The sequence below is a fragment of the Leptonotus elevatus genome, chromosome 15, assembly GCF_054856555.1.
Source record: "Leptonotus elevatus isolate MCC_2025b chromosome 15, RoL_Lele_1.0, whole genome shotgun sequence".
In the NCBI taxonomy this organism is placed as follows: Eukaryota; Metazoa; Chordata; class Actinopteri; order Syngnathiformes; family Syngnathidae; genus Leptonotus; species Leptonotus elevatus.
Window position 1 is genome coordinate 13,067,496 of NC_141253.1, and position 25,418 is coordinate 13,092,913.

The 25,418-nt window shown below is 40.2% G+C and overlaps 1 protein-coding gene and 1 long non-coding RNA gene across 5 annotated transcripts in view; one reads left to right on the top strand and one right to left on the bottom strand.

The window, feature by feature from the left end:
- Positions 1-13,978, top strand: part of rai14 (retinoic acid induced 14) — a 40,969-nt gene extending 26,991 nt beyond the window's left edge. Inside the window, exons 8-21 of one of the 4 annotated variants that reach the window (XM_086096467.1) lie at positions 1,481-1,587; positions 2,478-2,659; positions 2,878-2,903; positions 3,511-3,597; positions 3,853-3,936; positions 5,349-5,453; positions 5,882-5,983; positions 7,438-8,115; positions 9,528-9,994; positions 10,099-10,267; positions 10,430-10,597; positions 10,664-10,822; positions 11,285-11,350; positions 12,724-13,978. In XM_086096467.1, the coding sequence (XP_085952593.1) occupies positions 1,481-1,587; positions 2,478-2,659; positions 2,878-2,903; positions 3,511-3,597; positions 3,853-3,936; positions 5,349-5,453; positions 5,882-5,983; positions 7,438-8,115; positions 9,528-9,994; positions 10,099-10,267; positions 10,430-10,597; positions 10,664-10,822; positions 11,285-11,350; positions 12,724-12,810 (2,487 nt within the window). In that variant the 3' untranslated portion in view covers positions 12,811-13,978. The remainder of the gene's footprint in view (positions 1-1,480; positions 1,588-2,477; positions 2,660-2,877; positions 2,904-3,510; positions 3,598-3,852; positions 3,937-5,348; positions 5,454-5,881; positions 5,984-7,437; positions 8,116-9,527; positions 9,995-10,098; positions 10,268-10,429; positions 10,598-10,663; positions 10,823-11,284; positions 11,351-12,723) is intronic. The other 3 variants (XM_086096468.1, XM_086096469.1, XM_086096470.1) reach the window with 3 other exon arrangements.
- The window catches only part of LOC147162004 (uncharacterized), a 65,211-nt gene continuing 41,977 nt past the window's right edge, over positions 2,185-25,418 (bottom strand). The window contains exons 4-5 of the long non-coding RNA XR_015097236.1: positions 3,834-3,929; positions 2,185-2,656 (exon numbers count right to left, since the gene is read on the bottom strand). This is a non-coding gene — a long non-coding RNA (uncharacterized LOC147162004). The remainder of the gene's footprint in view (positions 2,657-3,833; positions 3,930-25,418) is intronic.

The following is a 25,418-nucleotide window of genomic DNA, read 5'->3' on the forward strand; positions in this document are numbered from 1 at the left end:
AGGTAAAGCTAAAACCATTTTGATCTCAGGAAACTATTTATTAAAATTTTCAGTTAACTTTATAAGAGATGCTGCTGACCCAGGGAACCATCTGAACCATTTTTTGTTTGACATTAAAACAAACAAATGTGAAAGTTTAAGATTCTAGTTTTTTTTTTAATTGATAAAAAAAAAACTGAGCTATGGTATTTACTTCTTTAAGTTTCCATTTAACTTTTTGATAAACTTGGGAGAGCTCCCTGAACATTTTTTTTGTTCGAAATTTAAAATGAAGTACCGTATATTGTATAAGATATAAAAAAAAACTCCTACATTTTTTAAAGTCTGAAAATGTGTTCAATAAGCATTAATGCTTTAAGACATTACAACAAAGTCAAGATTGCCATTTGTATTTTAAATGTTTTTGACGCCAAAGCACCCCCCCCCCCACACACACACTTTTTATTTTTCACAGAAAATGAATATCTGCTTTAATTACCGGTTATCAGCCTCATCTATCTATCCATCCATCCATACCATACCTTCCATTAACCTGTGAGACTGACTTTCCTTCGGTTTCAATCGAACCCAGGTTAAGAACCACTGATGTAGTGCTATGTAAACGAATCCCTAATAAAATGTTCAAAATGTGCACAATGTGCACAATGGCTTTAATTTTCCTCTCATACAAGTACAGCATATTTAAGTTGGTATATTACTGAGTTTGAATTGTGCTTTAAATGTCATTCCAATTTCAAGTGGGTGATGCATTACTAACCACAAAGTCATAAGCCTCCTCTCAGCATGTACATGGCCTTTCAAAAATCCCGGGGCCACAGTCAGAGGTTTGTGGTGCATGTAGCACATCTGACATTAAGGTTAAAGGGCTGCCATTCCTGGGATTAAAAAAATACACTCATGCTGCTGCAGCTGCCATGCTCTGAGTAAGAAATGCGTCAGAGGCCATTCATGAAAAAAGTGTGAATGCACTGGAACCTCCAAACTGGAACACAATCCATTCTGTGACTGCTTTTGGACTTTTAAGTCGTTCTACCCAATTGTTCATATGGGATGTAATGTAAAGTGTAGTATTATAAATGCATTCCATTTAATGATCTGCAATTATCAAAGTTGTTCCGCTTTGCTGTCATGCCAAAGAAAAAAAGCGTAAAATGTTACCACCACGACAGCACTTTTGAGTTGTTTCACTTTGGAGGTTTCACTGTATTAGTGTCAGGAAAAATGTCCTCTTTGCTCCTCCTCACTTTGGAATTGGTGTGCCATGACGCATTCACCCCTTTTCACACAGTTGTGAGCGTTCTCTCACCACACAGTCACTGACTCACTGAACATACCATTCACGTCTCATGTCCAAGTCCATGTCCTGATGTCACTCCACACGACGTATATACTATGTAGAGCTTACAGTACATGTGAACCCAGATGGCGGTCATTTCCTTTGATGTATCTAATGTTGGTACCACTTCTGTTTTCCCCAAAGGACGGGCACACCCCTTTGCTCTTGGCAGCCAAACACGGCCATGCTGAAGTGTGCATCACTTTGCTGGATTGCGGCGCTGAAATCAGCACTTCTGACAACGGTGGCAGGTAGGGAGCACAACAGCAGCCGATTTGCAAACACGGGGCAAAAAAACCAAGGTCTTGCGCACGGTGCCGTGTTTGTGGGGGGGGTGCTTGGTTTACGGTCCCGACATAAAACATTTCCAGGTTTGCGAACCACGTGCGGCGAAATAACACGTGGTCACCACACTTACTGCTCTGTTTTACATTCAAGTCCTAGAAGTGTTTTCATACAAATATTTACTGTAATTAGGATGAATGCAGTACTGCAAATTACTTAGACCGTGACGCATTCTGACATTGCCAAAAGTTAGGTTAGGTCACATTGTGAAGCGAGGACCCCAGTCACCGTGAAGCCTCAGTATTCGTGGATGGCGACTGAGCCCTGACATGAATAACAAAAATCCAAAAAGTTATAGGCACTCCCTTCAAACCAAAAGGTTTGTAATTGCCTGTAAATGCCACAAGAAGGCAGAAAAGACCCTTACTTTACTGGACAAGGCTAACGCCTGATGAAGCTCCTACCCACCGCACTATTAACGATTAAGGACAATATCATGATGTCGCAATATTAAAATTGTCATGATATAGTCGTCGTCATGTCATGATATTAAGAGCAACACATATGTTAAAAAGGTTAGGTTGTATTCCATTTGTGCAGTTTCAGCTCCCTATGGCGATGAGTTGAATTTGAATTCGGCATGTTTTGGCCACGCTAATCCTACGTGATTTGAGGTCGTTTATGTATGTCAATATGAGATTTTTCTTCTTGTTTTTATAAAGTATGATGAGCTTTTATTTCTTCTTCTTTTTTTTTTAATCACCAACCTCCCACAATATCGTGATAATTATCGCATCGTGACGTTAGTATATCGTTACATCTCTAGTGAATACCCACTTTTGAATTCACGTTGCAGGACGGCGTTGATGCTCGCCACAGAGTCCAATGCAGTGGCTGTTGTCGAAGTTCTGGTCCACAGAGGTGCACCTCTGTCCGCATTGGATTTGCATGGCCACGATGTCCTGCACTATGCCAAGTTGTCCCCCAATTGTGAGGTCAAAGCTGCACTCACTGCCGCTCTGACCAGGCAGCTCCCTGGTGAGACACAAAAACACACATGGGATCATTAAAGACATGAAAAGTTAAAGAGTATTCAGTTGAGCAACTTTAATTTGCACTTCAGTACAGTCGAAGAATGTCTCTTTAGTGTCAATGCAGTCAACACTGCCATCTGCTGGAGAATCTCAGTAGTATTACTTTTGGATATGTCAATTTGTTATTTTTTTTAAATGGTTTTCTTCTCACCTACGTTACAGATCCCAAGTCTCCCATAAGTCCTGCGGTAAGAAACTATGCATTTAGAAGTTTTTTTTCACAAATCAGCATAGTGAACTACAAGAAATAAAAGCTACTGTTTTGCCTACGTTTCCTGATTTAATCATGTATTTCCTCAAATGGTGAGTTTGTTTATTTACTCAACAGCAGAGTAATTAGATTGCGGTATTTATTGGGGGGGGGGGGTGGTTGCGCTTAAATTATGTTTTCGTTAATAACTTTTTTTGGGGGGAAGATAGCAAGGTGCCTTCAAGCATATTATATATAATAGTATCAGTCATGTACAGTAAAAGGTAGTTGCAGTCTCACTATAGCTTTACTTCCGGATTTATTCTTGAGGTTCAGCCCCCCCCCCCCCCCCTACTTGAATTCATTAGGACATGCTGTCAATTAAAAAAAGGCCGCTATTTGAGGAAATACAATACATACAAGACTTTCTTTATAGTCACATTTAAATGATCTCTGTCTATCTTTCTACAAATGACATTAACAGTCCCAGCTTGTATAAACCTGTTAGTTATGATTACAAACTCAATTCACTCAGTCATTGAATCTCTTTGAACTAACCACCACTGATTGCACTTCTCCCTTCACTTTTTGCTGACCCCATATAGCATGATCAAGTAGCTAAGCTAAGTGATGAACGGATCACAACTCCCAAAAAACGAAAAGCACCTCCACCTCCTATTAGCCCACTGCAGGTAAATGCATGTCTCTCTATGTCTGCTTGTCTCAATGTCCTGCACTCTGTACACACATATGTGTGTAAACTTAGTATATAGTAGTCGTCTGGCCTGTTTTCTCTGAGTGATTTTAAAAACCTTTGAACAGCTGTTTCCCAAAAGCAAGGATCAAATAATATTAGCAAATAAAACCATCTTAGCTTGAACCGGCCTTTGGGATTTGTTGTCCATACACATAAAAAATAAGTACTTACTTGCAACTTTGTCCACCAGCAGAAATCTGGAACGTCTTCTCCCTCATTTTCTGGAACCCCCTCATCCAACAAAAGTGACACTCCAAAGCGATTCAACTACAAGGTAATGATGAAAAGCACAGGAAATTGGAAGATTATACACTCATTAGTCATGACGTTATACTACAATATTAAAAACACACTGCAGCTCTACATTATCGCAAACAGCAACCAAACAATACTGTATTTCTTCAAATAGTGGCATATGGCTCATCACTCTAAAAAACACGGTCTCAATTAATATTACAATTGCCTAGCCGATTACGGCTAAAATCATTAGCCATTTGCCTATTATTTTTACCTATATGTATGTACTGTAACCATATACAGCAGTTGCACCTAAGTGACATTATTATTTACTACACATAAATCCATACCATAACCCTGTATCCCTAAATACTGAATATATAATGACATTTGTTGATAAGGTAATTCTATTATGGACTTGTCATTCAAAACAAAGCTAATCCTTTTTTTTATAAATTTTTGTTCAAATGTTATTTTTTTTATTTTTTATTTTTTTTACAAGTAATGCTTAGTTTAGCAATGAAAGTTGTGCAAGGAATTGACCTGGATTTTATACATGGTCATGGTTTGCTTAAAGTAAATAAATAAAATAAAAACATAGTGCACCATAAATAATATAACACACACTCACCTACTGGTGGTAACACAAACGCACATATGAAAAGGATTCATGTTCTTAAAACTTCATTAATTAAATGCAATGATTTCTGGGAACCGAAAATACTTTTTTTTTTTAAACAATGCATTTACACTACTTGACTCCCACTGTTTTCACGGGCTGGCTGACCGGCTAATAGGGAAAATCTGTGTATAATTGATGTCCATTGAAATGCATTGGGTGGAGGGTCGGGGTTATAAATTAATTGGCCGATTAATCAGTAATCTGTATTTTTTCAGCCAAAAATCGGCATCGGCCTAAAACAATTTTTAGTTGGGCCCTACTGTATTATATTGTCCACTTTAGTTACAAATAAAAAGGACAGAAAATATCACTCATTTTAGGGCTGAAATCTTGAAACTTGAATCATCACAATTAAAAAATTTCTACACTGACTGTTACTGCACTTTCAATCACTTTATTGAACAAACAATAATCATTGAACAAACGGGATCAAAATAAAACAGCCCCCATATGTACGTATGCTCTTTGTAATAAATAATACGTTACGGCTCACAAACCCGTTTGAGAACCACAGCAGTATTATTTTTTCAAAATGAGCATCACTACTTATGAAATGTTTGTATAATAAATATGACTGCACAAGATAATTGTGTATGTGAATTAAAAAGGTACCCAATGACACGTGTTGTGATTAGTAAGGAGACACAAAATGCCAATGCACAATGAGGTCCCACCTCTACTCCCTCCTATCCTCGCCTCATCTCCACTCCCACTCCACTTTCTCTCGCAAACCCCACGGCTCCCTCCCCCTTGTTCTCGTGCGGAAGGATGATGAAGTCCGAGAGGACTTTGAGAGGCTGCGCAACAACCAGGGGAGCATGTTGCTGGAAACAATGGACGACTCGAGGAACGCCGATGAACTGGATCCGAAGGTAATTAAAACGCCGCAATAGCTCAACGCAATTGGACAAATGCGGTGATACCTTGGCTAATAAATGACCTCATATCTTTGCCTTGAAAAGAACAGCATTAGTCAAAACAGTGACATTCTATGTTAACTGAAATGTTTTCACATGGCAGATGTTTGCATATGAAAACATTTTCATATCGATGTGTTTTTCAGTACATTAACTGATCAATGTTTTTAAACGAGTTTAAAACTTGGATATTGAGAGTTTGGTGCCGCGAGGCATCTGTTTTGAGCTCAACTCGTTCACCTTCAGCATTCTTGCGGAGGTCTAACCGAAGCTTGCATGTCGGGACCTGTTTTGCTGTTGGCTGACTTGCGAGTGGTCGCGAGCTCGTGCTTCTCAAGTGTCTTCAGCTGGTAATGTATACGATGTGTTGTACGCACCGACAGGTTGAGTCCGGTGTTACGCCATCGGCCGCTCTTGTTTCAGCACTTCAAGCAAAGATTACCGCTCTTACTCTGGAAAACCAGCAACTGGCCAGTAATTTTAAGGTAAGAGCACAATAATAGACTCGTGCTGCTTTTTCACTGCATTGAGCTAACTGTACTCAGCGGTTGGTTTTACAATTAACCACCTATTGATATTTCTTTGGTGCTATTTTTATATATGCTCTAAGATGGCACCAAAGCCCTGGATAATGGGAAAGTAGTGTTTGTGTAAGGGACGTACAGTATGTTGAAGTGATACATTTCGACTCGTGTGTGTGTAGCGGAGAAGCTAAGTTTTTAATATTTTTTTAACTGTATACCTAGGGTGACCACATTTTCAAAATGAAAAACCAGACGCTGCAATTTTGCTGAAAATAAAATATAGACTTTGTGAATGGGAGAGAGGAGTTGCAGTGGATAGTAGGACTACATTTCCCATGATTCTTATATGCAAAAGCAATAAGTAGTTCTAGTTTCAATTAACGCCTTCTACCGAGCATAATTCACGCAAACGTGAATGTGGAAGTAAATAGGAAGGGATTTAACAGTTAAATTCCCTTTTTCAATGGGTTTATCATGTGAGTCGCGAGGACACATGACAAAATACAGAACGCCGGGACGGGACCTGCGAAATATTAGGATGCAGGACCCTTGGGCGGCTCAAAAGCGAGACTGCCCCAGTCAAAACAGGACATCTGGTCACCCTATGTATACCACACATAAGAGCATTCAGCGCACACACTGATATATTTACTTGTCATGTGTGGCGCCTCTCACATTTGCAAAATCGCTTAAGATGCTACAAAACCGGGATGGTGTGTCCCCGCTTTTGTTAGCATGTATGTTTATATTTGTTATTTGTAGCAATGCATCCAAAATGTTACAATGATGTTGCGCTAGGGCTGGGCAATAAATTAAATTAATTTGATTCATTATTATTTCGAAATTTGAATTGTTGAAAATTTGCTAAATCGTGAAATCGAATTTTGTCTTCTGGATTATTAAAAGATGTAGTTCCTATGTTCTGCTACATCCAGATGTTATTGTGAGTTGTAATTTTCCACAAGTGGCAGAATGGTGGACATGTTTACAATAGCTACCAAATGCTTAATTGTGGCAATAAAGCATAAACTATGAATGTTACGTTTATGTTTAAACTGATTTAGAGTCAGTATACATTATTGTTGTCTGAACATTTTGCACAGGCATTATTTTAAAATCGTAATCGTCCTGAATGACCGATTTAATTTTTTGGCCATATCGCTGCGATAATGAATCTGCTCCATGCCTTTGTGGTTATCTGATCTATTTAGTCCTACAGAACCATGGCTTATCAGGTGTTTGAAATAGTACATTATTTTGCTATGAAAAAATAAATAAGTAAACTAGTAGCATGAGCCAAGTACTTATCATGCACCGGGAAAAGAGACATTAAACATGCACAGAAGAAGTGTGTTTATTAATTTTTTTTTAAAATCCAGTGTTGTTTATGCTTAGCCTCTAAATCCTGTTCACAGAAACATCCATCACTCCAAGCAAACGAGGACCTGAAAGAAACCAGCCGTCCCGACAGCATGACCTCTAACTCCTCCTTCCATTCCACACGGGATGACTTAGAGCTAGCAGCAGCTGTACCTTCCGCCGCCCACGCACCGCGGGAGGACGGAATCGAGGAGGAAGGGATAAAGGGGAGCCAAGAAGACACCCGACTGTTAAAACAGGCGCTCGAGAGCGTCCAGATGAAGCTGCTGGAAAGCAGAAAAGAGAACCGCTCGCTTCAGGCTCTGGTGAAACCTGAGCGAGGTAGAGAATCGGGCGAGGAGGGAAGTGTGAGGGGGAAAGCAAAAGAGGAAGAGTTGATCGAGAGTCTGGCGGAGCTGCAGGCGAAGCTCACAGACACCCAGGAGAGATACCACCAAGCCGTGGAGGAGGCGGAGGAGTTGAGAACGCAGATGGGAGGCGACGTGGCCAATCGGAGGCGAGCGTCCGCGCTCGAGCAGGAAGTAAAGCAGCTGAAGGCGCAGCTCGCCCAGACGGGCTGCGAGCACGAGAACGCGGCCCAAAGATTGAAACAGCTGGAGGAGGTGCTGAGGAGGGCTGAGGAAGACCGACGGAACGCTCAAGAGAAAGAAGGGAGGACGGCAAAGATGGAGGGGCTGTATAAGGAGGCACAGGAGGAGATTAGGATGCTCCAGGTATGCACACTTTTAGTCACCATCCATCAATTTTTGAAACCACTTATCATCGTGAGCTGACTTTAGGCGAGAGGCGGGATATACCCTGGATTGGTCGCCAGCAAATTATATACACTATTATATATACTATTATACACAAATAAACCCACTTGCTGGGTATCTCTGTGTAATAAAATTTGTATTTTTAACCATAAAAATACTGATAACCTGGAAACATTTTTCTTGGTCGCTTTAACTCATCAGTATGGGTAGTTTTTACTCCTTCCCCTATCTACAGCGCCCCTGATGGCGGCAGTTGGTACTGCGCCCCTGGTCCAACCTGCTGGGTCAAATCCTCAACCCAATGTGCTAGGCATAAATAACCCATTATTGGGTCAGTCCCTTTTGGACCCAGCGCTGGCTTTGCTATTTCATTTCATTTGGGTTACTTTTAACCCAGCAGTTTTAAGAGTGTAGACTAGGTCACCCAAGACAGGCACCTCAAATAGATGCGTCCGTCTTTCCAGCAGGAAAGGAGTAACCGTAATCATCGGTTATATATTCAGCATTTTGACGAATTTTGGCATTAAAAAAAAAATATGACAGATGATAATAGATCAATTTAAATCTGTGTTAACTTCAGGGAACTGCAGTATTTATTTACATTTTCAGTTAACTTTATATGAGATGCTGCTGACCCTGGGAAGTCGTTGCATCTTTTGGTTTTTGTTTGAAATTCAAAAATAGGTCAGTACAAGTTAAATTTCAATGATTTTGAAATTTTGGAAAACTTTTTCAATTTACCTTAGAATACAATCGGGAACTATTGAAATATTTAACCTTTTAAGATATGCCAATGACTCCAGGTGCTCCCTGAACTTTTTATTAGACTAACATAAAAATAAAAAAATTAACATTTTGCAAATAAAAAACTTCAAACCTTCAAAAGTTCAATAAACATGTTTATGTAAGTGCAGTCCATTTACTATTTAAACATTTCGACAAAGTTAAGAGTTGGAGTTTGTATTATTATTATTTTTTTTTTACGACAATATTTTCTCTTTTAATTAAAGTGAATATTGGTTCCAAATTGTTATTAGCCCCCCTTGACCACTAATAATCGGCATCGGCCCTGAAAAATTGGCCCATCTCCAATCGGCACCAACCAAAATATCGTATTTCCTCAAATATTGCCCGCCTACTCTAATAGAGTGTCTCAATTAAATCTCCATTTGAACTCCCCCACGTCCCCTCAGTTGGAAAGTAGTGTGAAGACCATGCGTTGCAAGAGTCAATGATTTAACATTATATGGAGAATATAGTAGAACATAACCATTTTGTTAAAAAAACAATTGAAAAAAAATGAGTAGCTTATTCATGCCCAGCCCTAATTGTCTATTAATCCAATATACTTTATCATTAACGTTCATTAGGAGGCTCTGAGGGGAACAGTTCCTGTGGAGGCTGCAGCCAAAGATTTTGAGGAAATGAAGTCTGAGCTCAACGAGGTCATTTGCGGACTACAGCGTCGCCTGCTGGAGTTGTCGCACTCCTACAGCGAAACCCGGGCTCAGCTGGGCGCCGCGCAGAAGCAGCTGGCCGAGAGCGGCCGGCCGCCGTCTCCGCCCTCGGAGGAGCTGCAGCAGGAGATGCAGAATCGGCTGGAGGAGATGCAGACGCTGCTCGCCGACGCGGAGAAGAAGTACTCGGCGGCTCTGGAGGAGATCTCGCAGCTGAGGCTGGAGGCGGAGCTTCAGGCGCAGAGCTCGGTGGCCCTCGCTGACCACGCTCAAGTGATGTCGTCGTTAGGGAACGCCATCAAGGAGTTGGAAAGCCAGTCGGAAGAATTGAAAGAGCAGCTCCGTCACAAGACCTTGCAACTGGATAGTCTTCAGAACCGGTGAGCGAGGGAGAAAGTGACACCTCCACCACCTCCATTTAAAAAATAAAATAAAATTGCCTACATTAATTGTTGGAATAACTTCCATTATTCTATGACATGAGGCTGTCGACGGAGAAGGACGCCACCTCAGAGGATTCCGTCTCCGGCGAGGAGCACACTAAAATGCGAGAGCAGCTGGAGGGCGAGGTGACCCACCTGACGCAGCTCCTCCAGGAGGCCCTCAGAAAGCAGGATGAGATGGCGCTGGAGGCGGCTGATGCTTGGCAGAAGGTGAAACCATGCTTCAAACAAAGTCATTGACCAAAAGGACATTTTCTAGGAGGGAATAGTCTGCGGTTGGGCAAACTTTTAAAACTGACAAGGTCACACCTAACAGCCCAAAGGCGGAGAGTGGAAATTAATCACTAACAGCAATTTTATTCCAACCAAAAGGCGCGGGACAATCGGGCAGAGCGGGAGGCCATCCAGGAGGTCCTGACGTCAAGGGAGAAAGAGAACCAGAGCCTGACTTCCAGGTTGGCCGAGTCCCAGGACGCCGTGTGTCAGCTCAAGCAGCTGGTGGAGAATCACGTGGCCTCCGAGAGGGAGAAGAACAAGCGGGTCAGTCACTTTCAACCAAAGCCGCAACTGTCAGGCTTGTTAATGCATCTCATTTGTCCCTCCCAGATAGACGACCTGTCCCGGGAAGTGGCCAAGCTAAAGGACGCCTTAAACAGCCTATCGCAACTCTCGTACAGCTCAGGGTCAACCTCCAAGAGACAGCAGCAGACCCAGCAGCTGGAGAGCATGCAGCAACAAGTCAAACAATTGCAGTACCAACTAGCCGTAAGTTTTAGTCCAACTTTACTTTTAGGGATGTGCGAATGATGCCACTTTTTTTCCCAGACTAATACTTGAGTAGTCACAGATACTATGTGCTGATACTACTAGTTCTTGTGAAACATACCATTTCCCCCTCCCCAAAAACAACAAACAGGGTTTCCTCCAGTGCTTTATAGGCCTGGCGGATACCTAGCCTATTTATTTGCTGATTGAATGACACCATTTAATAATGCATCGGATTTATATAGCGCTTTTCTAGACACTCAAAGACGCTTTACAATGGAATGGATACATTATTTATGCACTCAGACACTGTGGTGACGGTAAGCTACACAGCTGCCCTAAGCGTGGCTGCCACTTTGCACCTACGACCCCTCCGACCACCACCAAACATTCGCACCTTCCATACACCTGTGTGAGTAGCACAGGTAGTATTCCCTCACACTTCTTCTGTTTACATCTCAGGAGTCCAAGAAGCAGCACAATGAGATCGTGTCAGTCTACAGGATGCATCTTCTTTATGCTGTTCAGGTATTAGATTCTCCCAACACAATTTAATTTAACACAATACGAATAATTGTACTTATGGTCAGCCCTATTGCTTTAAATAATGATAGACCGATATGGGGTTTTCAAGGCCGATACCGATATTTCAAGCCAATATTCATTTGCAGTAAAAGAGAAAATTAGTGTAAAAAAAACAACAAATTTGCTCCCAAAAAACGTATACAAATGTTCTATTTTAAATATTGCCGTGGTCCCAAAAACGTATTTATACGTTTGTTTTTTATGCTAGAGCATACAGAAGGCTTTGATGCAGCCTCTGACCTGAAGAGATCGCTTAAAGCAATGGTAGTTATAAAAAAAAAGAAAAGGTAGTTATTACAAAAAACGACCAGCAGGTGGCAGCAGAGTACAAGAGATCAACCAGGGCCATGTTGCAAAAAAAAAAAAAAAACTATTTTCCCCAGTGTTTTCAACAGATTTGTGAATAATGATGAAACTTAGCTATATTCTAATGCCAACTGCTGCAAAACGGAAACAGTTACAAAAAGAAAGAAAAGACTCTAATCTTTCTTTTGTTATGTTTGCATGCTTTTATAACAATAGAACACAAAATTCTGTGGGCCTTGCAAAATCAGTCAAAATACAGTAAAACAGCCAGGAGCGAAGGGGGTTGCTTCAATGAAAATGGCTGGGAGTGAACGAAAAAACATTTTCTTTTAATTTTAAACATATACAAAATTGACAGCTTTGTTTCAAAATTATAACAAATACTGCAGGGAGCATCCCGGGTGATCAGCATGTGTTAAGCTAAATTAGAAAACTAAGCAAGTACAGTAAAATTTTCTACTGTAAATAAAGTTTTCTAAAATTTGAACATAATTTCTTAATTTCATTATTTAAAAAAAAATTCAAAATAAAAAGTGTATAGATTTCCCATTGTCAGCATAATTTTGTCCATAAAAAAAAATATCCATAAATGCCTGTGAATTTAGCTAATTTGGGTTTTCGTTGGGGTTTGTAAAAGGTTTCAGAAGATCTTCGCAGACGGCGAAAAATTGTCTGAAAATGTTCGAAATGTCTTTGCGACAAATAAAAACTGTGTGTGAACATCTTACAAATCCTGGGCCTCTTCCAGCTGACTATGAATATTAGCAGGAAGCTAGGCTAACTGTTGAATAGACTGATACTTGTGGTTGCACACTCTTCTCCTTGTCGTTTTTGGTGTGGTGAATGATTTTTAACAGCTCTTAACACACCCCACACAACAGAAGAAGAAAAAAATGCTCAGTATAATGCAACATCAGACCTTCAGTGACTTTGATCACAAAGGAGGGGAAAATGCTCACATTTTTCTTAGTTCCCTTTTTTGACAGTTTGTCCTTTGAATTGTATTTCAGGGTCAGATGGACGAGGATGTGCAGAAAGCCTTGAAGCAGATCTTGATGATGTGCAAGGTGCCAAGTCAAACCAAGGAGGCCTGCTGAGACGCGCTGAGCACGCTCCAAAGCCAACAAAACGCTAAACAAACACACTGAAGTCAACTGCTGCAACACGGCGTGCCTCTTCGCTTACAAAGTCACAGCTAGAAGATGATGAGAAACCTTTCATTAACGTCAATCAACAAACCAACTTCCTGCGCGTACGCAAAGTATATTTTAAATCTCACGTTGCTGCACAAAAGCGGCAAGTAAGATCCACTTCTGTTACATTGTGTGTAAAAATAAAAGCCTTATCGGTGCTGCCATTTTATAGCGTCTATTTTTACAATACAACCATGTTATTTTTACTTGCTGTCCAAATGTGTAATACTTTCCCTGGTACAATCTAAATTATTTTTGCCCTGAAAGCGATTCATGAGATTGTGGCCACATTTGCATGATGATGTTTTTTTGTACGACACTAAAAGAGTGTTTTTGTCCAAGTTACTGTACTCTAAATGAGGAGGCTCGTGTTTGAATGTGATGTCTTGTTTTTGTTTGTTTGTCGTCCAATGTAACAATGCACTATTTGGTCTACTGACACATTAACTTGTGTTTTTATTCACTTCCTTTATTCAATTGTAAAGGGTTGAATATAAGTGTCATAAATAGTTTAGGAGATAAATTGTTAGGGTCTTGTGCCTGCACTTATTGATAAGACAATTTATTACGGCGCTGACGTGTTTGCATCCCAGTCCAAATGAACTGTTCAATTCCATATTAAGAATAATTGGATGTCCCAGCTCTATCTCATCATGTGTAGTGTTTGCAGCACTTTTATGTCGTGTATCTCCTAAAAAGTTTACTCCTCCACCGTCTTTTGCCTTAGTACTGTGCCAAGAGCCATCCGACTTAATAGGCGACTTTTCTGGAGTGTTTGACTATTAAATAATAATAAAAAGAAACAAATCTGCCTGATTTCATGATCATTTCTCGCCTTTCTCAGGAAGAATGTTCACGACACTCCTGACAAACATAACTTTTGGGGCCCCGTGAGGATTTGTTTTCTTTCTTGCATGTTTTTTTTTGTAAAAAGCCACAACATCAGGCCTCGGAAATGTTTGTAAGGGAACGAGATAAATAAATCCAGGTTTGTTTATTGTGTCTATACCGGCTGTGGGGATGTACAGTTCATTTTTGTGACCTCATTAATAAACTTAACACTAAAATATCATACTTGTGTTCATTTTTTACAATTCATTGTAATTAAATGCATATAAACGGACGGTTAATAAGATTATCATCACTGTCAGGTGGACACCATTTGTCCAAATGTGGTCAATTTCATATTTTTCCACAAATCTATGCTTGTTGGTCTATCCCTACATGGGCCAGTTTTTTTATTGTATTTATTTTTTATTAATTGCACATAAATCTTAAGTGTAGAAAATAGCTTGTCGTCTTTGATGATGCTTAAAAAAAAATATATATATATATATTGAGACCCTGTAAAGTGATGATTTTGGAGATTCAAGGATTCTACCCGGTGCCATGCAACAATTTAATAATACATTTACACACAGTATACACAGAAAGAACCTTTTCCTAGACTTAATTTTGTGTTATTAATAAAGAGGGAGCCAACATTAGGAATACATGTGGAGGTGAAGAGAGTCCCGACACCAGGATTCAAGTTTGTAAACAATGAACTGTGGATGTCACATTAAGTCAGTAAGTCATATAAAACAGTCAGATGAGAAACTGCATTTTACATTTGATTGTTCTATATTAATCACCTAGAATTTTTTTTTTAATACAAAATATTTACTGCCATCATTACTACTATTACTACTACTGATTAGATAAGAATTCTCTCGAAAGCTATTTACATAAATATATAATACATGATTTGTATAAGTGCAGAACTGAGCATTTGTCCAGTTGTTTAGCATATCCACCTCACAGCTGGGTTCAAATCTGGGCTACTTCCTGTAGAGTTGGCATGTTTCCCCGTGCTTTTGTAGTTTACTCCAAGTACTCCAGCTTCCCGCAACATGCATGTTAGGCTCATAAAACTTTGAATTGTTCTTAGGTTTGTCTATATGTGCCTACTGTTTGGGTGGTGACCAGTTTAGGGTCTGCCCCTCCAGCTGGGAAAGACTCCAGTACCCCTAATAAGGATAAGCGGTATAGCAAATGGGTGGATGGATGGATGTCTCGAGACGATGTTTGGGAAAAGCCCAAACTTTCTGTGGATCATTGCCCTGGCCACCAGATGGCAACATTTACCAAAGCCTTAATATTTACTGACTGCCCAGTATTGGTCACAGTTTGAGATTCAGGGTTCTATCTCTGCTTCGGCCTCATTTATGGAGTTTGCATGTTCTCCCCAAGACTCCAAACTTTTTTCTGGGCACTCTGGATTCCTTCCACATTCCAAATGCAAGCCTGTTAGGCCTATTGAAAACTCTAAATGATCCATAGGAGTGAATGCGAGTGTGAAAACAGTGTCTTGGGACATGCTCCAGCTCCCCCGTGACCCTAATGAGGAAAAGCACTACAGAAAATGGATGGATGGTTGAATACTTGCCTATTATTCTCCTCTACTTGTGACCAATTGAGTCAGATTGAATTCTCTCAGTTGGGAAGAAGCTGCAAAAATATTCTAAGAATCCTGCCGTTACAGGCCACTGACAAGAACAGAATACTAAATGGTCGGAGCAGTTTCCAGCAAAGGTGCATGCCATTTGCTTATCCAGATGTCCAAGTTGTTTATGAGACTTTAACCCACAAATTAGTGTTCCCCTTCTCTCTCGCTCTCATCCAAACACATACTCAAATGCTTACAACTTTGATTAGTAAAGTTACATAACATTTTACCATTATAAGGCCACAAACAGTCTTTCCCAAATGAGCACATGTAAAAGGGCACTTTGGGCATCATGGGAAAAAAGGCATGTCCAAGCACCCAAAGGGACCCCTCACTCATGAGAAAATTAACTAGGTATCATCAGGTTGTCCATGTTATCGCTCTCAAGTTGCTCAGAAGTCACTGCCAGAACAACTTTGGATCATTTATCTTTCTCTTCTGTTTCCTGTAACCAGTGGCACAAAACGACTTGGTTTCCTGTCCTGGCCTTGTGTGTTGCCCGCTGGGCAAAGACACACGCAAGCACACATGCACACACATCTGTCTTTTCGCAATAACTTCCTGTCAATCGTGCCTCCCCACACGTGGCCTCGGGGTGCTGCATGCTGTGATCCTAATACATCATGGGCTCCCATTTGTCAGGCAACACAAGATGCAACTGCAAAAACTATAACCTTGCTCTGCAAGATGAATTCTCGTGGTATTTGTGAGTTCACAAACTCGAGAATACATCTTGCACCGACCGAGCCTGTTGATTTTCATCAGTGGTTCGGACCAATCACAGAGCGACATTGTGTTTGGGGCGTGATATGAAGCTGTGACGAAACCAGGAAGCCAGCCCTGACGCGTCTGGACGCTGCAATTAATTCTGTTCTTGCAGAACTACCTATCGTTTCCTTGTTGATGGCGCTTCGTGCATTTTTTAGCTGGTACAGTAAAGATGTTCGTGCTTCTCTCTCCTCTTCGAGGAGAACGAAGATGACATTGTCATCCGTGGCTGTGATTGGTCAAAACAAACGTGCAGAATGCTACATTGTCCAATCGCCGAAGTATTGTACGGAATGTCCCGCCTTTCCAGAGCAAATCACAGCGGAGCAGTCCCAGGTTTATATTGTGGAGAACTCTCTTGAGTGAATCACAATATCAATCTGGCTATTGCCAGGTTAGCAAAACTAGGGATACTCAAAATGGTAATAGGGAAAGGCACAAAGTCACAACTTAAATAATTCCTAATACCACAAGACAGAAAGAGTCCAATTCATGAGAAAAAAAGCAATGTTATGAGAACAAAGTTATAATAGTACGAAAAAAATGGCAGAATATAGTCATATAGTAAAAACTGATTAAGAAAAAGGCAACATTCAAAAAAATAAACTCATAATGGTGCGAGAAAATCAAATGTATGAAAGTAAGTCATAATTACAGCCAATATTATGAGGAAATACATTTTTCAGTCAGAATTTTATAAGAAAAAAAACTTTAAGTGAATGTCAGCATATCAGGAGATGAAAATGTGAGATTTGGGGGGGGGGGGGGGGGGTCGCGGGAGCGCAATACTATCATAATTCAGTTGTCGTATTAAGAAACTAAAAGCCATATATTTATGGGTGGGGGGGCATTACATTAATGCGAGATATGAGATGAAAAAGTCACAGGAAAAAGGCATTACAAAAATAGTCATATTACAAAACAAAAAAAATTGTCAAAAATAAAAAGAACAATTACAAAAAAAAAAGAAAAAAAGAAAAAGAAGTCATAACGTGAGATGTTTTTTTTCTTTCAGTTTTATGAGAATAATCATAATTTTAAATTTACAAGAAAATTTTAGTAATACTAAAAGTAGTAATACTGCAGGAGAACAGTCGTAACAGCGGATTTTTTGACAAGAATAAAGTGATTTAACATAATTTATTTATTTATTTTTTACAAAAAATCAGTTGAGGTGGCTCGGGCATCTGGTTCGGATGCCTCTTGGACGCCTCCCTGGAGAGGGGTTCCGGGCATGTCCCACCGGCGGGAGGCCCCGGGGACGACCCAGGACACTCTGGAGAGACTATGCCTCTCAGCTGGCCTGGGAACGCCTTGGGATCCCGTCGGAGGAGCTGGCTGAAGTGGCTGGGGAGAGGGAAGTCTAGGCTTCCCTGCTAAAGCTGCTGCCCCCGCGACCCGACCCCGGTTAAGCGGTAGATGATGGATGGATGGATTTTTTTTACATAAAGTAAATGTATTTGTTCTGCACCATGTGAAGCCCTACGTTTAAGTCAGTGCACTTTGTACTCTTAACTTTTATTTTGCCATTTTATGACTGCAACATTCATATCGGTCTTAAAAAGATATTCCAACCTTATTTTAATTCCCAAAATCTGTGTCAACTGCCAAAAAGGAAGCTGCATATGAATAGGTCAACTTTTTTGGTGACCGTAAACCACCACTCCTGGTGATTCATCACGGCTGTCACTGAGGTTGGCAGTTTTGGCAGCCAACTTGCGACCTTAAGATTCTACGCTTCTTCCCGTCCGCTAATCATTTGTTTATCCGGTACATTTCTTAATAATGACATGATCCGTGCTCGGTAAATATTGTTGTATGATTCGGACTAAAGTGCGTCACAGCATAGCGTGTGCTTGCCTGGAAGTGAGCGTCAGCTACTTATGCACTTCATGGCGCTTGAAAGATTTGACGGAATTTCCTCTACATCTGCAACTGAAAATGAAATGTTCCTATTGTGGAACTTGTAGGGAACAGATTAATAATAATATTGCCTTTTAATTACGTGTACACAAATAGTTAGATCTCTAGAGCAACTGCCCATTCATCTAAGTGTTAAATTAAACAACCACTTTTGTGAACTGCCAATTTCTGCTGGTCTGCACTTCCACATATGGGAATTCTTTTAAATTCTGAAATAAAAAAACGTCTTCTTTAAAGCCAAGAAGAAATGGCAATTGACTACGAAATTATGTGTGAATGCTCAGAGATGATGTCGGCTAACTGAATAGCCAAAAAAATAAATGAATTGATGACTATAACGCTGATCACAACATGGCAAATGAATCCAAGATTCCATGAAAATATCTCCCCTAGTCCATATTGGCAACGCCATAAGATACCTGTACTTGCATTTCAGTCTAATATTTTGTCTTGAATATTAGAAATCCAATACTTGGCAAGTAAAATGTAATACATTTACTAGCAAACAATCTCTCACTAATCAGTGTGGGGAACTATCAAGAGGCAATTATGTACTTGTTTCTCTGGAAACATTTGTGTTGGCATACAGCTAAAAGCTGTTGGGTGACACCAAATCCATGTTAAGTCCCTCCCCGGAGAGAAACTTTGCTTTTGGCAAGCGACCTCTGGGAAACATTTGAGCATGTCAGTAATGTCAGCCATGAGAACTGCCAGCATGATGATCCAGTCAGGGTCCCCATTAGGAATTCTCACCATAAAAACAATGACAATAAAAAACTCAAGAACTGCATTCGTAATGTTTTAGGTCATATTTTAGCCTTGTTAACATTAAGAAAAAAAGCAGTTATTTACCACATTGTGACAGGAGGTTCCGGCCTGACCCCAGCGATAAACACTATGCTATTTAATAAAAGGAATACCATTTGACTTTATGTACAACTTTTGAATAGATTCTCATGAGAACGCACAGCTTGAGCTACCCCTCCACATCAACACATTATGTTCCATCTAATGCAACCACACTTTATTGTGATAACGTACATGACGAGTGCTACATGCTGTTGCTATGTTGGACCTTCCCCACCTCGATTGCCAAGCAGTCAAACCTCTTCCGTTTGGATTTGCCGTGCTGGCCTTGAAACAGGAGCCTCGTAGAGGCACACACACCAAGAGATGCATGCGGCTTAATTGCTGCAAGATGTAACTTGGCCTGCAGCCCACCATGCCCCTCAATTGTATTCACAAACCTTTTTTTAAGTGTGTTACTGAAAAGCAAATGGGGTGGATGCGTGCCCCACCTCAAGGAGTCGGTTCAAAAAAACTTCACAGACTTTTGTTTATTTGTTGGGTCTTAATGAAGAGCTCTCTCTTAATCAAAACAAATCAAAATAAGTGCAGTGTTTCCTTGAGGGTTTGAACAACAACAGAGTCATGGATCAAAGAAGATATTTATGCAAACACGCCCGATTGATCTACATTTGGCCCGTGGTAGAGGCTGATGAAGCGTTACAAAACAGACATGATGAGAGGGACCGCAGAGAACGGAATGTCGGGCCTCGAAAAAACACCCTAGTGAAGCTACTACAACAAAAATTCCATTAAACCTACGTATGCCAAAAAAGAACTTTTTGGGCAAATTCTGGTGCGTACAGATACAAATCCATCCATCCATCCGTCCATTTTCTGTACCGCTTGTCCTCACAAGGGTCACGACAGATACAAATTGGGATTTTAATTTGTCTTTTTGCTGTTTTGAGTGAAGAATACAAATGGTATTAGAAAGTAATATAAAACATCCTATGTGAAATTTCATTAAAGGGGGAGTTTGCGATCCCCCCCAAAAATCACTTTTTGTCATATTAGTGGAGGTCTGTCTGCGATGAGTGCTGGGGCGAAATGATGGGCGGATCGTTAAGTCTGTGATTGGCTGAACAGATACAGATCCTATTGATCACGCGAATGGTTGTTTAACCAAATATGTAAGAAAAAAAAAGTGTTTTTTATTGCACAATCCCGCTTCAACTTGAAAGTAGCCCGCAAACTCTAGAATCAAAAACATCTCAAATCTTCCCCGATTTATTTGTTGATTTTTAATGACAAAATCAGTTGTTGCATTAAGAGTAAATAGATTCCAGTTTTTTGTCGTCATCTATTGCCTCATTCTCATGAGAGCATTCACTGCTGATTATAGAAACTGCTGCCCGTCACAGTGTGATCAAACAAACACAAAATTGGTTCTCCATGATTTCTTTCTTTCTTTTTTTTGTCTTGACTTTTGCTCAATCTCATTCTGCTTTCCTCTGTGTGTATTTGCTATTCTAGTTATGTGATTTTTTATTTATTTTTTAACTATAAAACTCTTGATTATAGCTCTGGGTGTTTCTGCAGAATGACATCACACATCGTTGGCATCTCCGGTTTCTCACTTAAGAAGTGGTTCTGAAGTGATTGGATGGAGCCGCTACGATGATAGCAGACTTCCTAAATGAAACTGCATTCCTGTCGAACCATTCGGACCCGTTTGTGCGAAGCTGTGCACACTGTGACATCATAGAGCCCACCAGAGCACTGCTGGCGACTATAACCTGGGTCAGCGGGATATGGTTACACTTAAACACGGGTGACACAGCATGGCAATGTATACAAAAGTGCCTATTCAAAAACAGACAGGTGTAAGCCATCTTATACAGTGCACATAAAAAGTCAACTTACTCCTGTTCAAATGACAGGTTTTTGTGATCTCAATCTCCCAACTCAAAGGTGTCACAGAGCTGTTTCACACCAAGATTTACCATCATAAATACACAACAGGTACAGAATAGTAACAACTGTCGGCCATGACTTTAGGAATCAGCACTTTTCTGACACGAAGGAGGTAATATTTGGCCCAATCATCGGTATGTGTGTACCCCGCTTTAGTGGAAGACTTTCCCCAAAATTTTGGAGTGTGTCTGTATGAATTGTTGCCTATTTGTGAGGTCAGAGTGATTGATGTTGGACCTGGGAAAGGGTTGCTCACAATCTCTGGTCATCTTAATAGTGTTTGATAAGTTTGTATTTCAAACATGAATGCACTGCAAACAATTTGATTTTGGAAATATTTGTAGTATAAATCAACTTTTTTATATTCCTGTAGATATAATATTTAATATCAGACTTTGCTGATCTATGTTTGTGTTGCCTCCTAAAAGTCTCCAAAGATGTAGAAGGGGCTGGATGAGAACCTGGGTCTAAACCCTTGAGATGTTTGTTTCTGCATGTAATTTAGAGCAGAATAGTTGCAGTCTGGAGTAGTAATAGCAAAAAAGGGTCTTTAATCAAGCTGTTTCTTCTTCTTAGTTTGTGTTGTACATCATGGCGTATGGCATATATTATAGTGCTGCTGTCACACTGTATATTGTTATATACAACATGACAATGCTTATATATGGTTACAAAAAGTGATCTTGGCAGGAATCCACCAGATTCATCTGAGATGGGAAAAAGCCCTGTGACTTTTTTTTGTAGACAACCACAATGAAATTTGAGATGTTAAATGAACGACATTGAATCTATTGTCATGAGTCATGAAATTGAAGAAAGTGATACAATTTTTGGTCTGATCTTAACTATGCTTCCAAACACTGATTTTAATGTGTCTCAAATAACATTGACTTGTCAACTGTGTATCAAAAAACACTCAGTGATATGTACAAATACACTCATACATTATGGCCAATAGTACACCAGGCAAATCAGTTAATGAATGGAAGATAAAATATGGAGTTACTCAAAAACCCTCACCATAACTGATATTTGGCAGCCATACAGAAAAGGACCCCAACCATTTTCTTTCATTATTGACAAATAAAATGAAATAAACTGAACCCGACCAGTTATCTATGTGCATTCACCAAATACTTCTTTAGTGAAAAATATTATATGTTTTTAAAATTCAAGACATAAGTAGAGGATTTACTGGTGAACAAAATGAAGAGGGAGAATAGCCTTTTTATCGAATGTGGCTCTCTTCACTTTGAATTAAGAAAGTTGCGTTCTTGTATTCCCCAATCTCCATGCTCATGCAGCTAATGGAAGTGCTCCTTTAGTTTGGCTAGATAGCTAGTTGTTCTGGACTGGAATTGTCAAGTTGTTTATTTCCTCATGCAATATCTACTCGGAGTTAGAAGTTGGAATTCACTCAAATGACCACGCAGCTTTCCTTTCTTTCTTCTTTAATTAGTTTCAAGCCAACAAATTGTCATTAGGTGAAAAACCGGCTGCCTCTCCGGTGTTTGTAGAGTAGTTTGTCCGTGAGCATGAGAGTTTAGACCAGGAGGCGATCGCCCTTTTACTGCTGCTGCCTGTTGCTTGATTTTAAATTAGTTCCACCTGTGACAGGTGTCACTTTTAAAAGGTCAGGCAGTGCGCTTGTCCTTCCAGGTCACTGTAGTTCTCCGGCCATTTTTGTAGTTCTTTCAACAACCCTTTGTCAACTGTCAGTTTGGCTTGACAAGAATTGCTCAACTTGGCATTGCCAATTATGCAGTTAGGATGCTGACTTCCATCACTCAACTCTATATTTATAGAACACTTCAAAACAAGCATTGCAGGGTTTTTTTTAGGATGGAACGCAGGGGCAGCAGATAGAATGAAAACAGTAGAAGCCCCAGAATTGAACCCTGTGGAACACCATACCGTGCCGTTATACATGTAAATAAATAGCAGATATTTGTCTGACCACTATCTTTTTTTTGCTCGACATAGTATGATTACAATAGTAACGAAATCAAACAACCTAGTCTAGCGTAACCCTGGATAAACTAATTAATTGATTCTGCAATTAATTAGCCTCTGTGCTTATTTTGTGCAATCCTCTCACTTTTTTTTTTTTATGTTCATCACTGCACATGGACATCACTCGTATGTACCTGAGGACCGAAATAGTGGAAGGCCCTGTGATTTAATTAGCTGGTTCCCATTGGGGGCCAAGCAGCCTAGTTGCAGTCCCTCGCTCGTTCACAGTGGCCTCCCAACATCAGGTTCTGATGAGGCTAACTGGAACCATGTGGCTCTATACTGGCTCCCCAGACACATTGGACAATATTGTGTTATTAATGACCAAAATAGAGACAAAAGGAAAGGAAATAGGTCCCTTCTCAAAGTCTGTGCTGCTTCTGAGGAAGTTATTAAGGGAATGTAGTATGCCCGTGTTTGAATTTGGAATATCCCCTCAATCTCAGAAGGCTGAGCCGCATGTCGCTCAGCTTAGACGGCTTAAATTTCTGCTGGAGAATGGCAGAAAAAGGGTTTCGTTTCCTTCAGGATTTTCAGGTTTAGTCTCTCGGTTTTTGGGGAGGATCATTCTTGTTTAAATGAGCGCCAATGACTTCTTTATACCCCTTGACTCCAGTCTGCTCTAGGGTACATGCACAGGAACTTGAACCCTGACGTCCAGTGCATCTAATGCCTCCAAGACAGTGTTTCAAATCAGAACCCTACTGAAGAAAGGTTTAAACGTTTGATCCAACATTCCTGTTCATAAAAAAGGATTATTTCAAGGTCAAAGAATTCTGACATGTGTTTAAGATTTCCCCAAGATAATAATTACGGAAAAATCGATATTTAACAAGTTGTAAAAATAAATAAATAAATCTTTTCCACTAATAAACACGAACACTTTAATCAAATCTACACCTCCTAACAATATTTGTATAAATTGTGAAAATACTGTTCGCGTGATAATGCTGACAACCAACAAACCAAACCAAAAACACAATCCAGACATGATATCCTTCCTTCTTGGAAGAAACCCAAAATAATGTTCCTTTACACGGAAAACATTAATAATAGGAAGAAAACAGATTTTCTACATTGGCGGACATGGATATATTTAGGATGCATCCAATACAACCTGGAAAATGTTTAATAATGACATGTCAACACTGTCATTAGCCTGCCTTAGGACTAGGTAGAGGTCAAGGTATGTGTAAACGTTGCCATCTTTCCTCAAGGTCAGGCTAACTTTGCCATCATGACAACAGAGTCCACTCACTGTGATAAAAAAAGGGGAGCAGTTTACAGTTACACACTTTAGCAATGATAAATACTAGGGCTGGGTATTGATAAAGCGGGAGCAGGAGTCATATACTGTTAGAACTTTCTGTATGACCCGACAGTGGAACATTATGAAAATGATCTTTTGAAAAATCATCCATCATATTGAAGGTGAACTTTTCTTGTGGCACCCCTTAAGGCCACAGCGCCCTGATTATTTGCCTATATTGCTTATTCAAGAATAGCAGAACAGGACTGTTATAAGTGGAAAACCTCTTTTAAAAAAACTGGTACAGCAAAGTACATTTATTTATTTTAGGAATGGAAAGAAGTTAATGACTCCTTGTATTTTGAGTAACTTTTGTATATGCAGAATGTTACAAGAAAAAATAAATCCCCCCAAATATATATATATATACTACAAGCCATGGACTTGGGTCTGCCACTGGATCTTCCTGTGCTGATTTTCTCACTATAAAATGATGAGTCTAAAAGTAATTTATATTTTGCATTGTGTCTTACCGGTGCAAAAAACAAACACACAATGACAGTAATGTGAGAAAAGATGTAGAAAACCTACCATTTTTTTTATTTTATGAGGGCTGTCATTTATATTGAGCCTCACTGAAAGAACACAATGAGCGGCACATGCTGAGCGAGAGTTAGGTGGTCTCCTGCCCTAATGGCTTCCTTTACACCCCTGCTCCCCTCCTCACCTGCCGTCCCCCCCGCGGACACCTATGATTCACCGTGCATCAAAATAACAGAAACAACAGTCACAGTGAGTCAAAAGCACCAGAAAAGCCTCTGCTTTTACTTCATTTGACCTCACACATTCTTGCAACACATGCATAGTTGCATACACAAGCATGTGTAGATTTATACAGTACCACAGGAAATTGTCCCTAGGTTTGCAGCCAAGTGACAAAGAATTTGCAGGCATGCCATACAAAACTCAGAGTGTTTGTGAGAGTGCATGAGAAAGGGGACAAAAAAAGTGCGACACTTGTCTATGAGGGCCTTATTAAAAAGGTGAGAAGTGAGTGCGGTGTCTGGAGGAGGGGGTTATTTGTGCTCTTAAAAGTGCACTTCAAAGTAAATCCAGTGTGAGAGCTGAGGGGCACAAGAGTGGGAAAGAAGGATGAAGGATGAGGACTAAAAGATTCAGATGACGATGAAGGCTCAGGGGAAGCCCGTAGCGGGGTTACACTCAACCAGCGATGACTGGATGTTGAGAAAATTGAGGAGCGAGACCACATGAGAGGGCCGACACAGGAAGGATATGCGGGACAAATTA